Source organism: Podarcis vaucheri, assembly GCF_965113315.1.
Source record: "Podarcis vaucheri genome assembly, chromosome: 2".
NCBI classification, from domain to species: Eukaryota; Metazoa; Chordata; class Lepidosauria; order Squamata; family Lacertidae; genus Podarcis; species Podarcis vaucheri.
Window position 1 is genome coordinate 44,152,698 of NC_138760.1, and position 16,174 is coordinate 44,168,871.

A 16,174-nucleotide genomic window follows, 5' to 3' on the forward strand; every position below is an offset into this window, starting at 1 on the left:
AGAGAGAAAATGTTTTACTATGTAGAAGTATTTAAGTTTTCTTTACATTCTCCTTGTTCTCTCCTTTAAATGTGTATATGACTAAAGGTTTTCCCCCCTCTTCACCGTGGATTTATGTTACTTTCTTTTCAATCAAGATTTGTGTTCCTTTGAGAGAATATGCACTTTTCCTAGTTAAAATAATGTGTGTTAATAGGCATACTTTATCTGAGTAACTTGTGCAAGCATACAAAAAAAGCATGTTAAATAAATGAAATTGTTTGTTCCAGACATAGAAGCTACTTTTTAGTGAGCATTCAATGGAATTGTGATGTGTCGACTTGACGAACTGAAGCACGTACACTAGGCTCATAAACATTGCTTTAGTGTTTGCCTTTATTGTCATGAGACTTTTTACTGTGACAATTAAAAATGAAGTTTTATGGTTGTCTTATATCATAGTTGTAGTTTTTAAGATCTGTAATAAACACACACATTGCAGCTGGTGCAAAAACCAGAAATGTTCTCCTGATGTGAATGTTCAACTCTGGTGCTATTTTAATGGGCAATACCTACTTTTAAGTAAATATTCCATTTTGTTGATGCTTGTCTAGTTATAAACAGTTTTATAGCCAATGGCAGTAGCAGGAGTGGAAAAGATTAGCTTGATCGGTTGTTTGAAAGGAAATACTGAATGACTTCCCCTTGGATTTTGCAAGGATTTTTTGTTTTATGCTTTGTTTTCATTTGCATCTTTTCCTGCTGATGAAACTGAAAATTTGTAATAGTTTCCAATCTAATCTCTATTGTAAGTAAATTCAGACTTTCCCCCCTTACTTGTAGGACTTTTTCCAGCACCTTCAAGAAAAAAGCCATGCAGCAAATGCCATGCAAGTTTGCTTGTTTCTTTAGGGTCACCAAAGAAAGAGGAGTTACATTTCAACAGTTAAATTTCATCAAGCGAATGGTAAGTTGGTGTAATACTGTGTAGTGCTACAAAAGGCAGTAAAAATCAAAACTGCATTCATTGTACTGTATAGATTTCTCACATAATAGTATTCATTACTTACAAAGGGAAAACAAAGACTATTCCATGAAACTTCTTGAAGGGAAAATAAATAAATAATGTGATTAGAGCAGTGATGTGAGGTGAAGCTTTTTCTATAAATATCTGGTGTTAGTCATACACAGAATAGACTGATTAAAATCAGTGCACTTAAATCCCCTGATTTCATTGTGTCTACTCTTGAGTTTGCTTTAGTTGCATATCAGCAACAAAGAACTTTAATGCTCAAATTAAAACTACTCTCTAGGACACAATAGCTCAAGAGAGGTTTTCACCTTTCTGTGTTTTTGGGATAATGTGACCTCTGTATCCAAGCAATGTGATAGAAACCGCATAATCTAAAACTTTTGAGAATCTGAATTAAATTTGTAGATACTTACATAGCTTCATAGGCCCACAGAATCTATAATAAAAAGTAGTTTATTTTATTTTTATATTGTTTTTTTCAGTATGTAACCCAGCATAGCAAAGCCCTCAGCCAGCGAGCAAAGTTGAAGTCAGAATCAACTGCACCTCCTTTCCTTGAAGGCCAGCATTCAGGTCAGGAAAAAACGGTTATCCATGAGGTGAGATCGGTTTCACCTCTTCTGCCGCCTTTATCTGAGAAACGAGTTATTAATGAATCTGAAGCACTGAAGTCCACAGTAATCGCCGGAGGCACAGGAACTGTAGTAGGACCTGCATCCAAGGAAGAAAAACAATGGAAAGAGATGAAACTAGAGCTGGATGATTTACCAGGCATTTTAGCTCGTTTGTCCAAAATCAAACTTACAGGTAATATTGTTATTCTTTCAGATGTGTAGGTTATTGCAATATATATATATATAGAGGGAGAGAGGTTATTGCAATATATATATGTGCATGCATCTCCTATTCTTGTTGTAAAAGCAAGGGCTGCTAAGTTCAATGGCATTTCTCTAAAATATGCATGTTTGGGATGTGCCATGTAGCCAGACTTTGAAAGGTGAGTTCAGTTGAGGGTGACTCAATTGAGGATGATGGAGACATGTACTGTACAGCAGTTGTATTACCTGTTTGGGCTGCCTTTTTTACATCCTGAGTTGGAGTGGAGCAGAGATTTCTATTTGTGTGCTTGCACCTGGAATTGTCAAGCAGAGTGTGTACAAGGGTTTAGAGAAGAAAATAGAAAACCTAAGTTTAATATGCCCTTCCAACTTTGTGCAAGCAACAGACTGCTAAGTCCCCTTTCTCCAGTGTTCCCTTAAACAAAGTGATGTGGAGAGAGAGAGAGTGAGTTCTATGCTATGTGCTTTCTAGCATGAGTGGATTTATATACTGCTGCTGGTGTGCAGTAGTAGGCAGTTATATTACATCGTGGCTCTGAAAATGGCGTGGGAGAAAGGGGGAATTCTTTTTGGCTCTCTGCTGAGCTCTTTAAGAGTGCATTAATTTAAAACACCTTTCTTGCTGGTTCATTATGTTTTCTTTCTGAGTGAATAAGATTTGGGTGAGCATGTGACTCTAAATCCTGTTATTTAGTTATCAACCACTGCATCATCAAGCTATATCACAGTTGTTTACAATATAAAAACAAAAAACCAAACAATAAAATTATAAAATGTTAAAAACAAATCAAAACTTCCCTGCCTGACCTTTGATGGTGCCCATTTTTTTGCCCTTGCACCTGTTCTGGATAGATATAACCAGGGTGCTACAGCATAGTACTATACCTGATGTTGGTGTAACTTTCGGCTGTGCAGGCACAAGGGAACTTAGTCTGTATCCATTCCTTGTGCCAGCATAAGTCATATCTTTCTTTGTGCAGTTTAACCTTGATTTAAACAAACCTAGAGTTTCAGTACCTTAAGCTGAGACTGTCTCAGGCCAAGTAATTGTGTAAGCAATCTATCTGTTAATACAAAATCAAAGCACTGTATCCAGTGGTCACACAAGTAGATGGCAGCTCACTCAACCAATCTTTCTCTTACTTGTTTCCCCCTGCAAAACCTCTTTGGAAGGTTGGGAAGGCCTTGCTAAAGAGTATGTAAGAGGCTGAAGGGAATTAATCACCTCAAATCAGACAGGGAAGCTTGGCACAACCCAAAATAAGCATAAATGAGAACCCATATTTGCAGCAGTTGTGTGGGTTGAATTTTAGAACTAAATATACTTGCTACACATAGTGGATGATGATCGTAGATGCTAATAATGTGCCTCACATGGGTCAAGTAGGCTATTACAATTTTAATTCATTGATTTATTTAAATTAAATACCGCCCTTCATCCAAAGATCGCAGGGAAGTTTACAACACACAAAACCAAAATGCAAAACATAACAAAAACAGAAATAAATACACTCCCCCCCAACACCGTTAAAAGGCCATATATTGTTTTAATACCCAATGGCCTGGTTGAAGAGGAAGGTTTTCCCGTGGTGCCTAAGGACAAGTGAACATTCAAAAGAAGTAATTGTTCTGAAGCTTGGGAATATTGTATGTTCACTTTTTAGGAATTTGGGTTATTTATACCAAGTACTGTAAAGTCTGAATAGAGAATAAGCATTGGCTTATATTTTGCTTCATTGATAGAATGCTTCTTTATTTAATTAAGTTACTGAGAGCAGAAATTAGTTCTTAAACATTTAAATCTCCTAGACGTTTTAATAAAAAACTCATTATCTTATTTCGTTCCCTAATACTGGTTACAAAACGTTTGGTTTTCTAGGCGGCTCTAATTTTAGTTGTTCTCCTACCAAGAATACAATATAGTACTCCTAGACTTTGCAGTGGTGCACATTCCACCAAATGTATTCCATAGATTTTACAGATTCTTGATAGATACCATATTGTAGTTTCATAAAGAATTATTTTTCTTGATGCACAGAGGAAGCAAAATAAAAGAGTTCGCACTTCAGCCTCTCTTCCTCCAAAAGTTCTCTGATATAACATAGTATCACAATCTGCTTTATTTTTAGGGCTCCTGCTTAGTTTCTGCAAGAAGTGTTACGAACATTTGTTTCAAATTACTGTTAAATGCAAGAATGCTTTAAGTACTTAGCCTCTTTTTAATGTTCATGCTGTAACCTCTAATGAAACATATATAACTACTCCAAACAAATCTAGGCTTACTAAGTAAACAAATTGGTGAGTCTCCTACCACTAGCATTACTCTTATATTTAGTGTTTCAGTGAACAAAGTGTGAGAATGTAAGGAGAAAAACATTCATGCCAAGCGCTTTAGGAGAATGGTAGCTTTCCTTGGGGAAATATTAAAACCTGCAGTAATATGATCAAATTCCTCCCCCACAAATTAAATAAGAAACACACCTTTTTCTGCAGCTTAGTTTTAGCATAGAAGTTCTGAAGCGTAGGGATTTCATTTTAAAAGCTCAAATGAAAAAGGCTGGGATTAAAATTTAATTTTCTATATTTTAAATGTTCTAAGAGTTTGGGTTTTTATTTTATTGCCACTATTGGAAAGTCATAAGCAACCTTGAGATGGGCATATATAGATATATATTTTTTAGTGTACAGTATATGACAAACTAGTAGAATGTGAGTATGTTTGTCATTCACATTTAACTTTAGCTGTCAATGTGCAATCTGCAGACTCTTTTCCTTTAAAGTTTGGAGTCAATGGGAAAGGTGTAGCCACTTTTACATCTAGATGTAGCTGCTTTTTGCAGGTATTGGCTGTGTGATCAAGTTCCCCAAGCACTCCTGAAGTTGCCACCCATTAGCTGATGGGTGGTGACTTCAGTCCTTCTTGCTGTAGGGATCAATTTCCTCAAGGGGAATCTGATTGCACAGGCAATCCAGCCATGTCTCTAGCTGCCCCACCCTATCCTTAGGGTATGGATAGGTACATATGGAAGGATGCGTTCCATTAGGTACCGAGTTCTCAAGCTGTTTTAAGATGTCATGGGCCAAAACCAGGACCTCTACCTGGGCTCAGCAATGAAGCTAATGCACTTAAGGGAGGACTGAGAAAGAATTAAAGAATTCTGAACCAGTGATTTTGTTTTGAATACAATAACTGAACTGAGATCACAGTTCTTCATACAAAATTAACTTCTGCCCCAACTCCAATTTTCATTTGAGCAGTAAAATGTAGGGTTTGGTGGGAAGAGTCATTTTGTTGCCATCAAACAACAATGTTAGAAGTTTGAAATCTTTGCTGATCTATTTCAAATCACCCAGAGTTTTACCTCCCCACCCACTCTACTTTATAGTAGGCAGCTCTAAAAGTTAGAAAGGCATAGATGAAGGTCTCTAGGTCGGAATTTGAGGCGTGCACTTAAAGCTTGCTTTAGCCAAGGCCCTGATGATGCACTTGACAGCATAAACTTTGTTTTATGAGTGTGGGATACTGGGCAAGCTTACAGAAATATCTATTCCAGTTGGATAAATGAGAATGTAGTGCAGCTGCTTTTAATGAGATCCTGATAAGTCGCAATGAAATGACTGCCTGAAATTAATCTGGAGAAATCAATGGAGACTTTAATTAGAACACTGGCTACAGTATGTTAGAACTTCTTTGAGGGTCATTGTAATGATAATGCCATACAGACAGCTCCCCCTCCCTCCTTCTATAAATGAACTGGTGTTTTGTTAAAATAAATAGATTTTGAGTATTCGCTCTGATAAATTTAATTAAAACTTCTTGTCAGAATTTAAAGGAAGGCATTTACCTTTACTAATGGAAACCCAGTGTTTCTGACAGAACTCAAATAGGAAGGCAGCAAAATATGTCGTTTGCGATTTTTTTTCTGGCACCACCATTGACTTACCTCTCCACCTCCATCTTTCCTTTATTTAATTTCAGCCTTAATTTTTTCATTATGCTGTTTTTTAACTGTCATAAGGCTAGAAGGGTGGAAGAGAGAGCTGAAGTAGTGTGATAGTGGTTGCACATGTGACTTTAGCTTCCTGGTTGTGGGAATATGCCTAGTTGCTTGGTGAAATGGATACTCACCCTAGGCAAGTTGCTAAAGGCCACATGCAGAGAGCATACTACTACGTGCCAACATGGGAACACACCCTCATATTTTTGAGAGCAGGAGCAGCTTCTTCTATTTCCCCTGTTTTAATCATGAGGCGAGGGGGGGGGGAGGACACTGTTTTCATGGCAGTATTATCAAAAAGAGTAAGGATGACTCAGAGCTGGAAAACCTTAAAGTTGTCTGTGATTAAGTTGTCTTTATAATATTGTAATTGATATACAGTGGTTCCAGCTGCAAAACTGTAAGTGATATCTTTTATTAACATGTTGGTACTAAAGTGTGTGTTTGCATTACAGCCCTGGTTGTAAGTACTGCCTCAGCTGGATTTGCAATGGCACCTGTACCGTTTGACCTAACTTGTTTCCTGCTTGCCTCCCTTGGAACAGGCCTATCGTCCTGCGCTGCTAATTCCATCAACCAGGTTGGTGCTTCATCATTATCTTGTCTTCACAGCTCAGTGCTATGAATATACAAAGTTACTCATTTTTGCAATTCCTGTGTGATGATAAATCAAAATATGAACATCAAGCATAACATGTTTATTTGGGAACACGAGTTAAGACAGCCTTAAAGCCTTGTCAAAGTGGTGCTACTTTTGATGGTATAAAAGCGGCAGTCGGGGTGCAAGCAGTATTTCTGGCTCCCAAGGACTCCACCTATTTTGGCAGCGGTAGTAAAAATAAACAAAATAGACACAGTGCTGGGTTGGGGGGAACTGAGGAAAATTCAGGTGTATATTCTTGAAACTATGGTTTATTGTTATATGAATAAGGTGCTTCTGCCATCTAATGGGAGGGAATTTCAAAGGGTAGGTACTGCCATGCTAAAGGTGCAATTCTGAGATCGTGTGGAATGGACCTTTGGATAGGTTTGTATCAGCTGGATGCCCTCCTGCAGAATATAGTGGTCAGCTGGGTATGTAGGGGATGAGATTATCTTTTTGGTACCCTGTTCTCATGCTGCATAAGGCTTTTTAGTCCAGTACAGCACCTTGAACCTAGCCTGGTAGCTAATTCACAGCCAGTGCAATTCTTTCAGCAGTGGTGTAATCTGATTGTGATATTCCAGCCTACTGAGTGATCAAGCTGCCACCTTTTGCACTAGTTGCAGCTCCTAGGGCAGCCCCACATAAGCACATTGCAGTAATCCCATCTGGAGTTATGAGCACATAGCCAACAGTGGTCAGGCTATCCTGATACACAAATGGCTGGAGCTGTCTTACCAACCCAAGCTGGTAAAATGCACTCCTAGCCACCAAGGCCTCTAGTGACAGATATAGATCCAGAAGTGCTCCCAGATTATGAGCCTGCTCTTTCAGTGAGAGCATGACCCCATCCAAAGCAAGGAGTGGACTAATTTTCTGGACTCGGGAACTACCTACCCACAGCAAGTCCATCTTTAGAGGTTGGTTCATTGCCTGTCATTCAACCACTGAATCCAGGCACTGGTCCAGGGCTTGCATGGCCTCTCCTGATTCAGATGTTACAGAGAAATAGAACTGGCTTTTAGTAGTAGTAATACTACTAATCATGTGTATAGGGCAGAGCTCACAGAGCCTTTACAGTGGTAGCTCTGGTTTCGAACTTAATTCATTCTCGAGGTCTGTTCTTAAGCCGAAACCATTCATAACCTGAGGCACGCTTTCACTAATGGCACCTCCCGCTCCTGCTGCACTGCCAGCACGCAACTTCTGCTCGCATCTCAGGGCAAAGTTCACAACCAGGAGCATCTACTTCCGGTTTAGCATAGCTCATAACCCGAAGCGTTTGCAAGGAGGACGGTATGTAACACAAGGTTCCACTATACAGTGATATTTCAGGTTACAGACGCTTCAGATTACAGACACTTCAGGATACAGACTCCACTAACCCAGAAATAGTACCTCGGGTTAAGAACTTTGCTTCAGGATGAGAACAGAAATCGTACGGCGGCAGCGGGAGACCCCATTAGCTAAAGTGGTGCTTCAGGTTAAGAACGGACCTCCAGAACGAATTAAGTTCTTAACCTGAGGTACCACTGTATAGTTTTTTAAAAAACATATTTCTTAGTTTACAAAAGTATGTGCAATGTCTCTTTTTTCCAGTTGCGTTTTCTACAGATTAATTTCATTTGTTGTGAGACATTAGTGTTACATTAGGAAGGAAAGGGGGAAAGAAGTAGAGGGGGGAATGGTGAGTGGGGTGGGGGTCGGGTGGCAGTGCTTCTCTTCTACTTCATGTATGTGAGCGTTTATAGTTTTTGTGCTTTCCCTCAAAATATACCTGTGGAGTAGGTTACTGGTTGTTACTGAGGCCGAGTGACAGATTACTTTCGTGTGATGTCGGCATCACAAAAGAGCCAAACTACACATGACATAATATCAGAATTTGCAACTATGGTGATGCAGTATAGTTGCAGGAGGTCCTTCTTGCAACAAGGCAGGTGGAGGCAACATCACTGAACAAGTGACAAATACAAAGTCGTAGAATCGTAGAATTGTAGAGTTGGAAGAGACACTGAGCATCATCTAGTCCAGCCCCCTGCCATTCAGGAATATGCAGTTGTCCCATACAGGGATCGAACCTGCAACCTTGGCATTATCAGCACCACACTCTAACAAGCTGAGCTCCCCCAAAGTCTTGAACAAAAGGCTTGTTGAGCTACAAGATTTGTATATGTGTAATATAATGCACCACCCTCAAGTCGGGGGCGGGGCGGGTAGAATAGGAAAGAAATCCCAATGATTAATTGCCCATTTCTGTTTTATTAAACAAGTAGGGGGGGATGGAAATCCCACCCTGTGATGTGATCCTGGAGGCAAATTATGTTTTCCTCAGTCTCAGTTGCTTTACCTAACCTGCTTTTACTTTAGTTCAATACCCATTTTAGGGTTGTAAACTTGTTTTCTGATCTCCTTATGAAAACTGAAAATCAAGCTTTTGTAGTGTCAGATCTTTATGTAGAAAGAATATCTTTTTTTGGAGTTCAGAGATTGATTTATGGCACTGCCATGCAGATAAAACGTGTAGTGTTGTTTACAACAAAACGTACAACATTGAAATATTGAAAGATTGCATGTTCCTCTTAGAAGTCAAGTGCATTCTTCTGAGACTGTGGAATGGTTCAAAGTGGGAGAAGATTGTAAAGATGAAAGCAGGATGTTTAACATGGTTTGAATTTAGTAGCTGAAAGATAAACTGCTGTGGTTAGGTTTGAGTGATAGTACCTTGAGAAAGAAGCAGATGGAATTGCATATCTTGTATTGAACTTCTAAAACTTACAGTGGAAATTAAAGAAAACAACACACAGGGAAAGAGAACAAATCAAAAGTGACGATATACTAACCCCTTCTGATTTGTGGGGGGCAAGAAGGCGAATGTTTGCCTCCGATAATTGTATTGCACATCTGCAATAGCTGTACTTCTGGCATTTGATGTAAAATGCTTGCTAATTTTTGTTCTTATAAACCTTTCTTAAAATTAATAAAGAAAAGCCAGAAGATGGGTGGTTGTGCCTAGCCTAGCCTAGCTCTCCATGCACTGGCAGCACTAAAATGCATTGTACCTGGGCTTCCCTTTGAGGACCAGGGGGTTTTCAGCTGGAACCCACTGGAACTGAGTTCTAGCACCTCTTAGTTGTGTTCCGGGAGCAGCTCTGTAGTGTGGTGGTCTCACTCTCCTGCACGGCGCTTAGGGCTGCACGGCAGGGGCGGTGGGTGGCAGGGCAATTTCAGTGATGCGATGGCGGTGTAGGTTGGTGGCAAAAGTTTTAAAATTTTCCCTGCGGCTTTGGGTCAAGCGGGTGCTCCCCCTAAAGAAAGCTCAACAACGTTGGGTGGGTGCTCCCCCTAAAAAAAAGGAGAGTTCTGGAACCTCATTTTCTATTAAAAAAAAGCCCTGTTGAGGACCATTTGGAAACTACAATTAGTGCAAAACACAGAAACATATTTATTAGGCAGAAACGGATATTTTCCAGTTTTGAAACAATACCTCAGATTCCATTTCATTTATCACAGAGTGTTGGTTTTGATCTAGATGTTAGCTTAGATGTAGGCTTCCACATTTTGATCACCATGACAACTGTGTCATTTCCCAGTTATACTCTAATCGTGTATAACTTTCCCAGTTATACTGGGATTATACTATAATCGTGTATAACAATTATAGTATACTATTATACTATAATCGTGTATAACTTTCCCAGTTATACTCTAATCGTGATGCTGCAGAAGTGTGTAGGGTTCATCCTGGAGGTTGTGCAGCCATCTTAGTTCCAACTTTGGCAGGACAGCTGGAGATGGTTTGCTGAGACACCATACAGGTCCAAAGTGGCGCTTCTTCCAATTCCCTTCTCTGGAGCACTTCCTTAGCCAAACTGGTAAGCTCCATGCACCTCTTTACTACAGGAAAGTGTGGTGGTGGTGTTCTTGGCTACTGTGGTGTTGAGCTCTTGACATTTGTTTCATTCTATAGTTTAATTTTGTTTTTTGCTGTCTGTTAGGCTAGCTTCAGTTGAAGGACAGTGATTCTTATGCCTGGATACATGTGAAAAAGCTATGTAAGATTTTTCCTGTGTTTACGCTGGGCAAGATCCAATTGCAGACTTGGAGCAGGCCCATTGAAGTCATTGGACTGAAGTCCATTAATCGTGGAATGGATCTGTTCTGTTTATCTGTTCAGTTTATTCTCAACTGCAGATGACCAGGTTAGGAATGAATACCAGGATTTTAATATTTTGACATGTTGAGTCTTCCTGAACTTCACCTAGTTGAAGCTTAGAAAGACAAAGGGAGGCTATTCAGTTAGTGGTGCTTGTTCTTGGTTTTGCCTCTGGCCACCTGCCAGACCAGAGAGAAAGAGATCTGAGTTATGTGGGCGCATGGTGTGGTTTTGGTTTCCTGCGGGAGGGGTGCCAGCAAAGCAAGAAACCAGTGAAAACTGATGGGGCTTCCTGTTGGTCACAAGCCTTATCAGTCCATACCGGCTGGAGTGTTGGAATGCACAGTCCACACAGCTAACCACATTGTATTAATTAGGAGGGAGCAGGTCGGCTCACTGCCTTCTGACTTCAACAGAACGTAGAAGGAGCATGTTCTTCACTGCCTTTACTTCCTTTGGAAGGGGGGAAAAAGCTTTAAGACAAGGTTTGAACAACCACAAACATCTGAATACTGGATTCATTTAGTTTAGAGAAACTCTTCTGTGAGATTCTGAGCAGTGCTCTCTCTCTCTCTCTCTCTCTCTCTCTCTCTCTCTCTCTCACACACACACACAGGAAGTGCTTTTTCTCCTATGTATGGCATGGTGAGACAACTTGTAGCTGCCTGGAATTTTTTGAAATTAATAGAGAATGGAGAGCCAATGTGCTTGACTTCTGTATAGTTCATTTGAGATTAACACCTGATGCATCTCTGTCTGTCTTTCTCTGAAGTTTCCTTTTGTTTTGACTGAGCAGACGGCCTGCAGCAGGCAGCGCTTCCTTTCATCTTCCTCTGATGATCAAAAGATTGCCAAGTGGTGGTTATTAAAACCTGGTGTTTAAGCTCTGGAGTGCAAGGCTGTCAGTGTAGGAGGCAGCCAATGATGTAATTTACAGTATATAATAAATATAGGAGAAGTGCAACACTGGAAGTCTATCTCCATGCTCAAAAATGTTCTGATATATGCTGCTTTGATATTTTAACTGCTTGGCAACCTTCATTAGTGGTTACTGAGGATCATAAGTTATGGCTAGTCCGATGATTCATAATTGTAACTCCGCTAAATCGGTGAGCATCAAGAAATCCTCAATACTGAAGATGAATAGTTTGACCAGTGATGGTATTATTTCATGAGCTGCGAAAATGATGAGCACTTAGAGACCCAACCTCCACAAGTACAATAAATTTTAAATGCAGAGATCATCTTTCTAAAGCATAAATTATTTGACCTGTGGCTGAAACTTGATAAAGGATCTTGGGAAGAATGTTATAAATTAGTGGGTGCCGTTGTTAGGAGAGTGTCTCAGATAATAAGCATAACCAAGGGAGGAGGGAAACCTTTGCAAGCATTTTTGTTGTGTGCATGCATTATATTTTGAATTAAATGTCCTGGCAAGGATGAAAAAAATAGCTGTAGAAACAAACTGGAGAAAGTAACAAGTTATTTTCCTTTTCACAAATTGTTTCATTTAGTCATGCTTATTTATAAATATGAAGCATGTCAATGTGGAGCAACATTCATGCTTGTAATCCTGTGAATCCCAAGTATACTTTGGAGACGGCATGGCTGCTGAGAGTTTTGAGTGTGTACTGGCAAACATTTCTGGTATGAGTCAGGGTGACAAAAGCCTAACTTACCTGCTTCATAACAAAGCACTGTATGCAACAGAGATGTAAAGTGGGACTGCATCATATTTTTCTGCTATTTATACCCACACTGCTGTTTTAGCATTGCTTGATAGTGTCTATGTGCACAAAGGGAGATGCATTCCTATATAATTTTAAAAAACAGGCTCTGATAACTCACTGCAGAGACCCTCTTAAAATACTGTAGCTGAGAGCAGCCTCCTGCATTAACTTAGAAAGCCCATTGTGCGTGCGCATGTGCGTATACAGGTGATTTCGTGTTCGCATTACAAAACTTCCAACAAAATTTTGGTTTTGTAAGAAACAATGTAAAGCAAAATTCTCCCCTCATAATAAACATCAATCAGAAGAAGATCAGAATGCAGCTAATATGGGAACAACTTGCCCTTTTCTTTTGTACAATAATTAATAGAAGATTCCCCCCTTTAAATTAAGGATTGTCTGAGACACGTGAAGTATGGGACATAACAGAAAAGTACAAAATAAGGAGACAAAATACATAATAAAACAAAAACAAACCAATAATCCCCCTCCCACAAGCATATTTTAAATGCCATGGAATGTTAATCAGCCAAACAGCTGATTGAAGAGCAATGTTTTCGCCGGCACCTAAATATATATAATGAAGGCACCAGGCAAGCCTCCCTGGGGAGAGCATTCCATTAACAGGGAGCCACCTTCCAAGATCTCTCATCGAGGAGGCACACAAAGAAGGGCCTATGATGATGATCACAGGGTCTGTGTCAGTTCATATGGGGATACGGTGTCCTTGAGGTATTGCGGTCCTGAGTCATTTAAAGCTTTACAGATCAAAACCAGAACTTTGAATTGGGCCCAGAACTGTCTTCAGAGACAGTCCTACATATAATGTGTTGCATTAATCTAACCTAGAGGTTTGCAGTGCATAGACAACAGAGGTTAGGCTACCCCTGTCCAGATGGGGTACAGAAGGGCCACCAGCAGAAGCTGATGGAAGGCACTCTGCCGCACTGAGGCCACCAGAGCCTCAAGCGACAGCAAAGGACCCAGAAAGAACCCCAAGCTACATACACATTTTGGATAATCCCACTCAGCAGTTTCATGTAGATGTTACATGACTACATCATTTTTTATTTTGCTAGTAATTGATTTCTGATTTACCTTCTTACCTCCTTCTAATCTGGTGGGAACTCTTTCATTTAACAATACTGCCAGTAGATGTTTCATTGGCTGTTTGTTTCTAGAACTTTAACTTTGGATAATGGCTGTCTCATAAATTCATAGTTCCAGACTTGGTTAAAATCTCATACCAACCAGCATAGAGTCTGGAGCACATTTTTAATAAGGAGTTGGAGTCCAATGTCGGGTTATGCTTCCTAGCCCTTAGACCACATTTTGTGTTATTCTTATTCCTGTACCATTTGTTCAATTAACTTTATTCATAAGGGTCTGGATTCACAAGTACCCAAGATCAATACATAGACAAAACAGTTTTGGTATAATAATTGAAATATGCTAATTAGACAGCAACAGATTTGATGGTAAACTTTATTCTAAGGTGTTTGAGCAGAGCAGGTTCACATGAGTGAACCTTTTGACTGTACTTTCTACTAACTTATATGAGATTGCTTATTTCACTTTTAGCCAGTCTTTCATTCCATAGAGTCCCAGGACAGCATACAGCATAAAAACCCCAACAAAATTCTGACCCACACCACACACAATAACATGGTGAAAAACTAACAGCATATATATACAACCATATAGCAGTTCAACAGCAGGCATAAAAATAGAGATCACTAATCTCCACACCCAAATACCCTCAGGGAAAGATGCATCTTCAGGTGATGCCAAAAGGTCTTTGAAGAGGAAGACAACGGTACAGTGGTGCCCCGCAAGACGAATGCCTCGCAAGACAAAAAACTCGCTAGATGAAAGGGTTTTCCGTTTTTGCGTTGCTTCGCTAGACGAATTTCCCTATGGGCTTGCTTTGCAAGACGGAAACTTCTTGCGCTTTTTTAAAAAAGCCGCTTGAGGAGGCGCAGTTGCGACGGACCGTGCTTCACAAGATGAAAAACATCGCAAGACGAAAAGACTCGTGGAACGAATTCTTTTCGTCTTGCGAGGCACCACTGTATCTCCTTTGGGGGAGAGTTCCACAGATGAGGGGCCACCACAGAGTGTTGTCTTGCAATGTATATGAGTGTGGGTCATAGATCTTAGCTCCAGCAACTTCAGTGATCGCTGACACTTTTTGACTTTGCTGCTGCTGCAATTTGTAAGCCGCTGCCTCTCATGTTTATTTCTCTCTCATAAGCTCATGATTCTTGTAAAGTGATGAGAAAAGCAGCACAAGGTAGTTTGTGAACTAGATATTCGTTGCAAACTGGTCTTAAAATATAACATGCACACACACACACTTGCTTCATCTGTGTGGTTTTTTGGTGGAGTATATTCTAAATTAGGTTTACGACCAAGGTTAAGTTATACTCTGTCCAGATGTGGTTAAGGCTGTGAGAAACTAGCATGTTGTCAATTTACTTAACTTTTTATTTTTTTAAAAAATGGAAAGTTGGGAGAGGGGAAGCAATTTACCTTTATGATTGATCTTCAGGAAAACTTTAGTTGTGGTGCTCCCTTTAGATGCAGTGCCAGATTTACCCCCGGAAGCACCGATGGCTGGAAGAACAAAGACTTATTAAAGGGTTGCAGTGATGGAATGTAGAGATAGCATCAGACAAAGAGAAAACTTAATAGTTAATAAAATTAATCTGCCTGTGTAATCTGCAGTGGCACTACATTCCCAAATATACTTATCTCTTAAAATACAAGAATGATTAGGTTTTGTTCTCTAGCTTGTAGGGTAGCTGCCTGAACTGTTGCAGATTAATAATGCCTCTTGCATGGCAACAAAATATTAAGTGTTGAAAATATTAGTGGAAAGCTGCTTATCTACCAAACGTTACTTTAAATAGCCTCAGAATTGGAATTTCTATGCATTTTGGGCCTTAAATGTAATGTTTGGAGCCCAGGAATAACTTTCATCTATTTTCTCAAGGATAACCCAAGATGTGAATTGATTATTATTTTTATGGTTTTAATGATATTAAAAGCAAATTTTTTCATCCATTTTCAGAAATGACTATTTCACAATTCCAGGAAAAGTAAAATATACACTAATAAGATGCCCCCCCTACCTATCAATAATATCTTGTAGGAAAAAACACATATAGTAATGTTTACAGTAATATAGAAAAATATTACTGTAATACAACCGGTTTCTCACTTAATAAATGAAATATCTGAGGGAATAGCATGACACTCCTGTTCCGTTATCACTGCTGTTGCCCTTTGGATATGCTTCTGCTCTGAAGTTATGGAAGTTGACAACACCAAATGTTTCTGTACTGTTGGTTTTCAGTCTATTTATTCTTGATAGGAATTAAGACCATCAATGGTACAGCAGTGGCTCTGTCACAAAACTATTGTTTGTATGTAGACTTCTAATACAGAAGCAGCAACATATGTGCAACTTGGATGCTTGGGCATCATCAGAAGGAAAGAGTAGATGGTAAATAATGCCTGTAGGGCCAAGACAAGTGTTATACATTTTTGAAGTACCACAGGCAAAACGTCTCTCTTCTGTTTATCTTCTTTACATCATCTCGTTTCTTATTACAGCCAAGCTGTATGTAATGTTACCAGTAGACTCATGACAACCCATTTCAGGCAGAGGCTTTTTCAGTTAAGTGAAGGGGCTTCATTTCACGTAATCCTTTATTTTATTTTATTTTTTTAAAAAATAGGTGGGAACTTTTTTGGACTGAGCTTTTACAAGGTACATTAGCAGCTTCAGAAAGTA

The 16,174-nt window shown here is 39.5% G+C and overlaps 1 protein-coding gene across 1 annotated transcript in view; it reads left to right on the forward strand.

Annotated features, from left to right (window-relative positions):
- Nucleotides 1–821: 821 nt before the first annotated feature.
- The window catches only part of COX10 (cytochrome c oxidase assembly factor heme A:farnesyltransferase COX10), a 90,990-nt gene continuing 75,637 nt past the window's right edge, over nucleotides 822–16,174 (forward strand). The window contains exons 1-3 of the mRNA XM_082213879.1: nucleotides 822–946; nucleotides 1,495–1,819; nucleotides 6,305–6,429. Coding sequence (XP_082070005.1) covers nucleotides 854–946; nucleotides 1,495–1,819; nucleotides 6,305–6,429 — 543 coding nt within the window. The 5' untranslated portion in view covers nucleotides 822–853. The remainder of the gene's footprint in view (nucleotides 947–1,494; nucleotides 1,820–6,304; nucleotides 6,430–16,174) is intronic.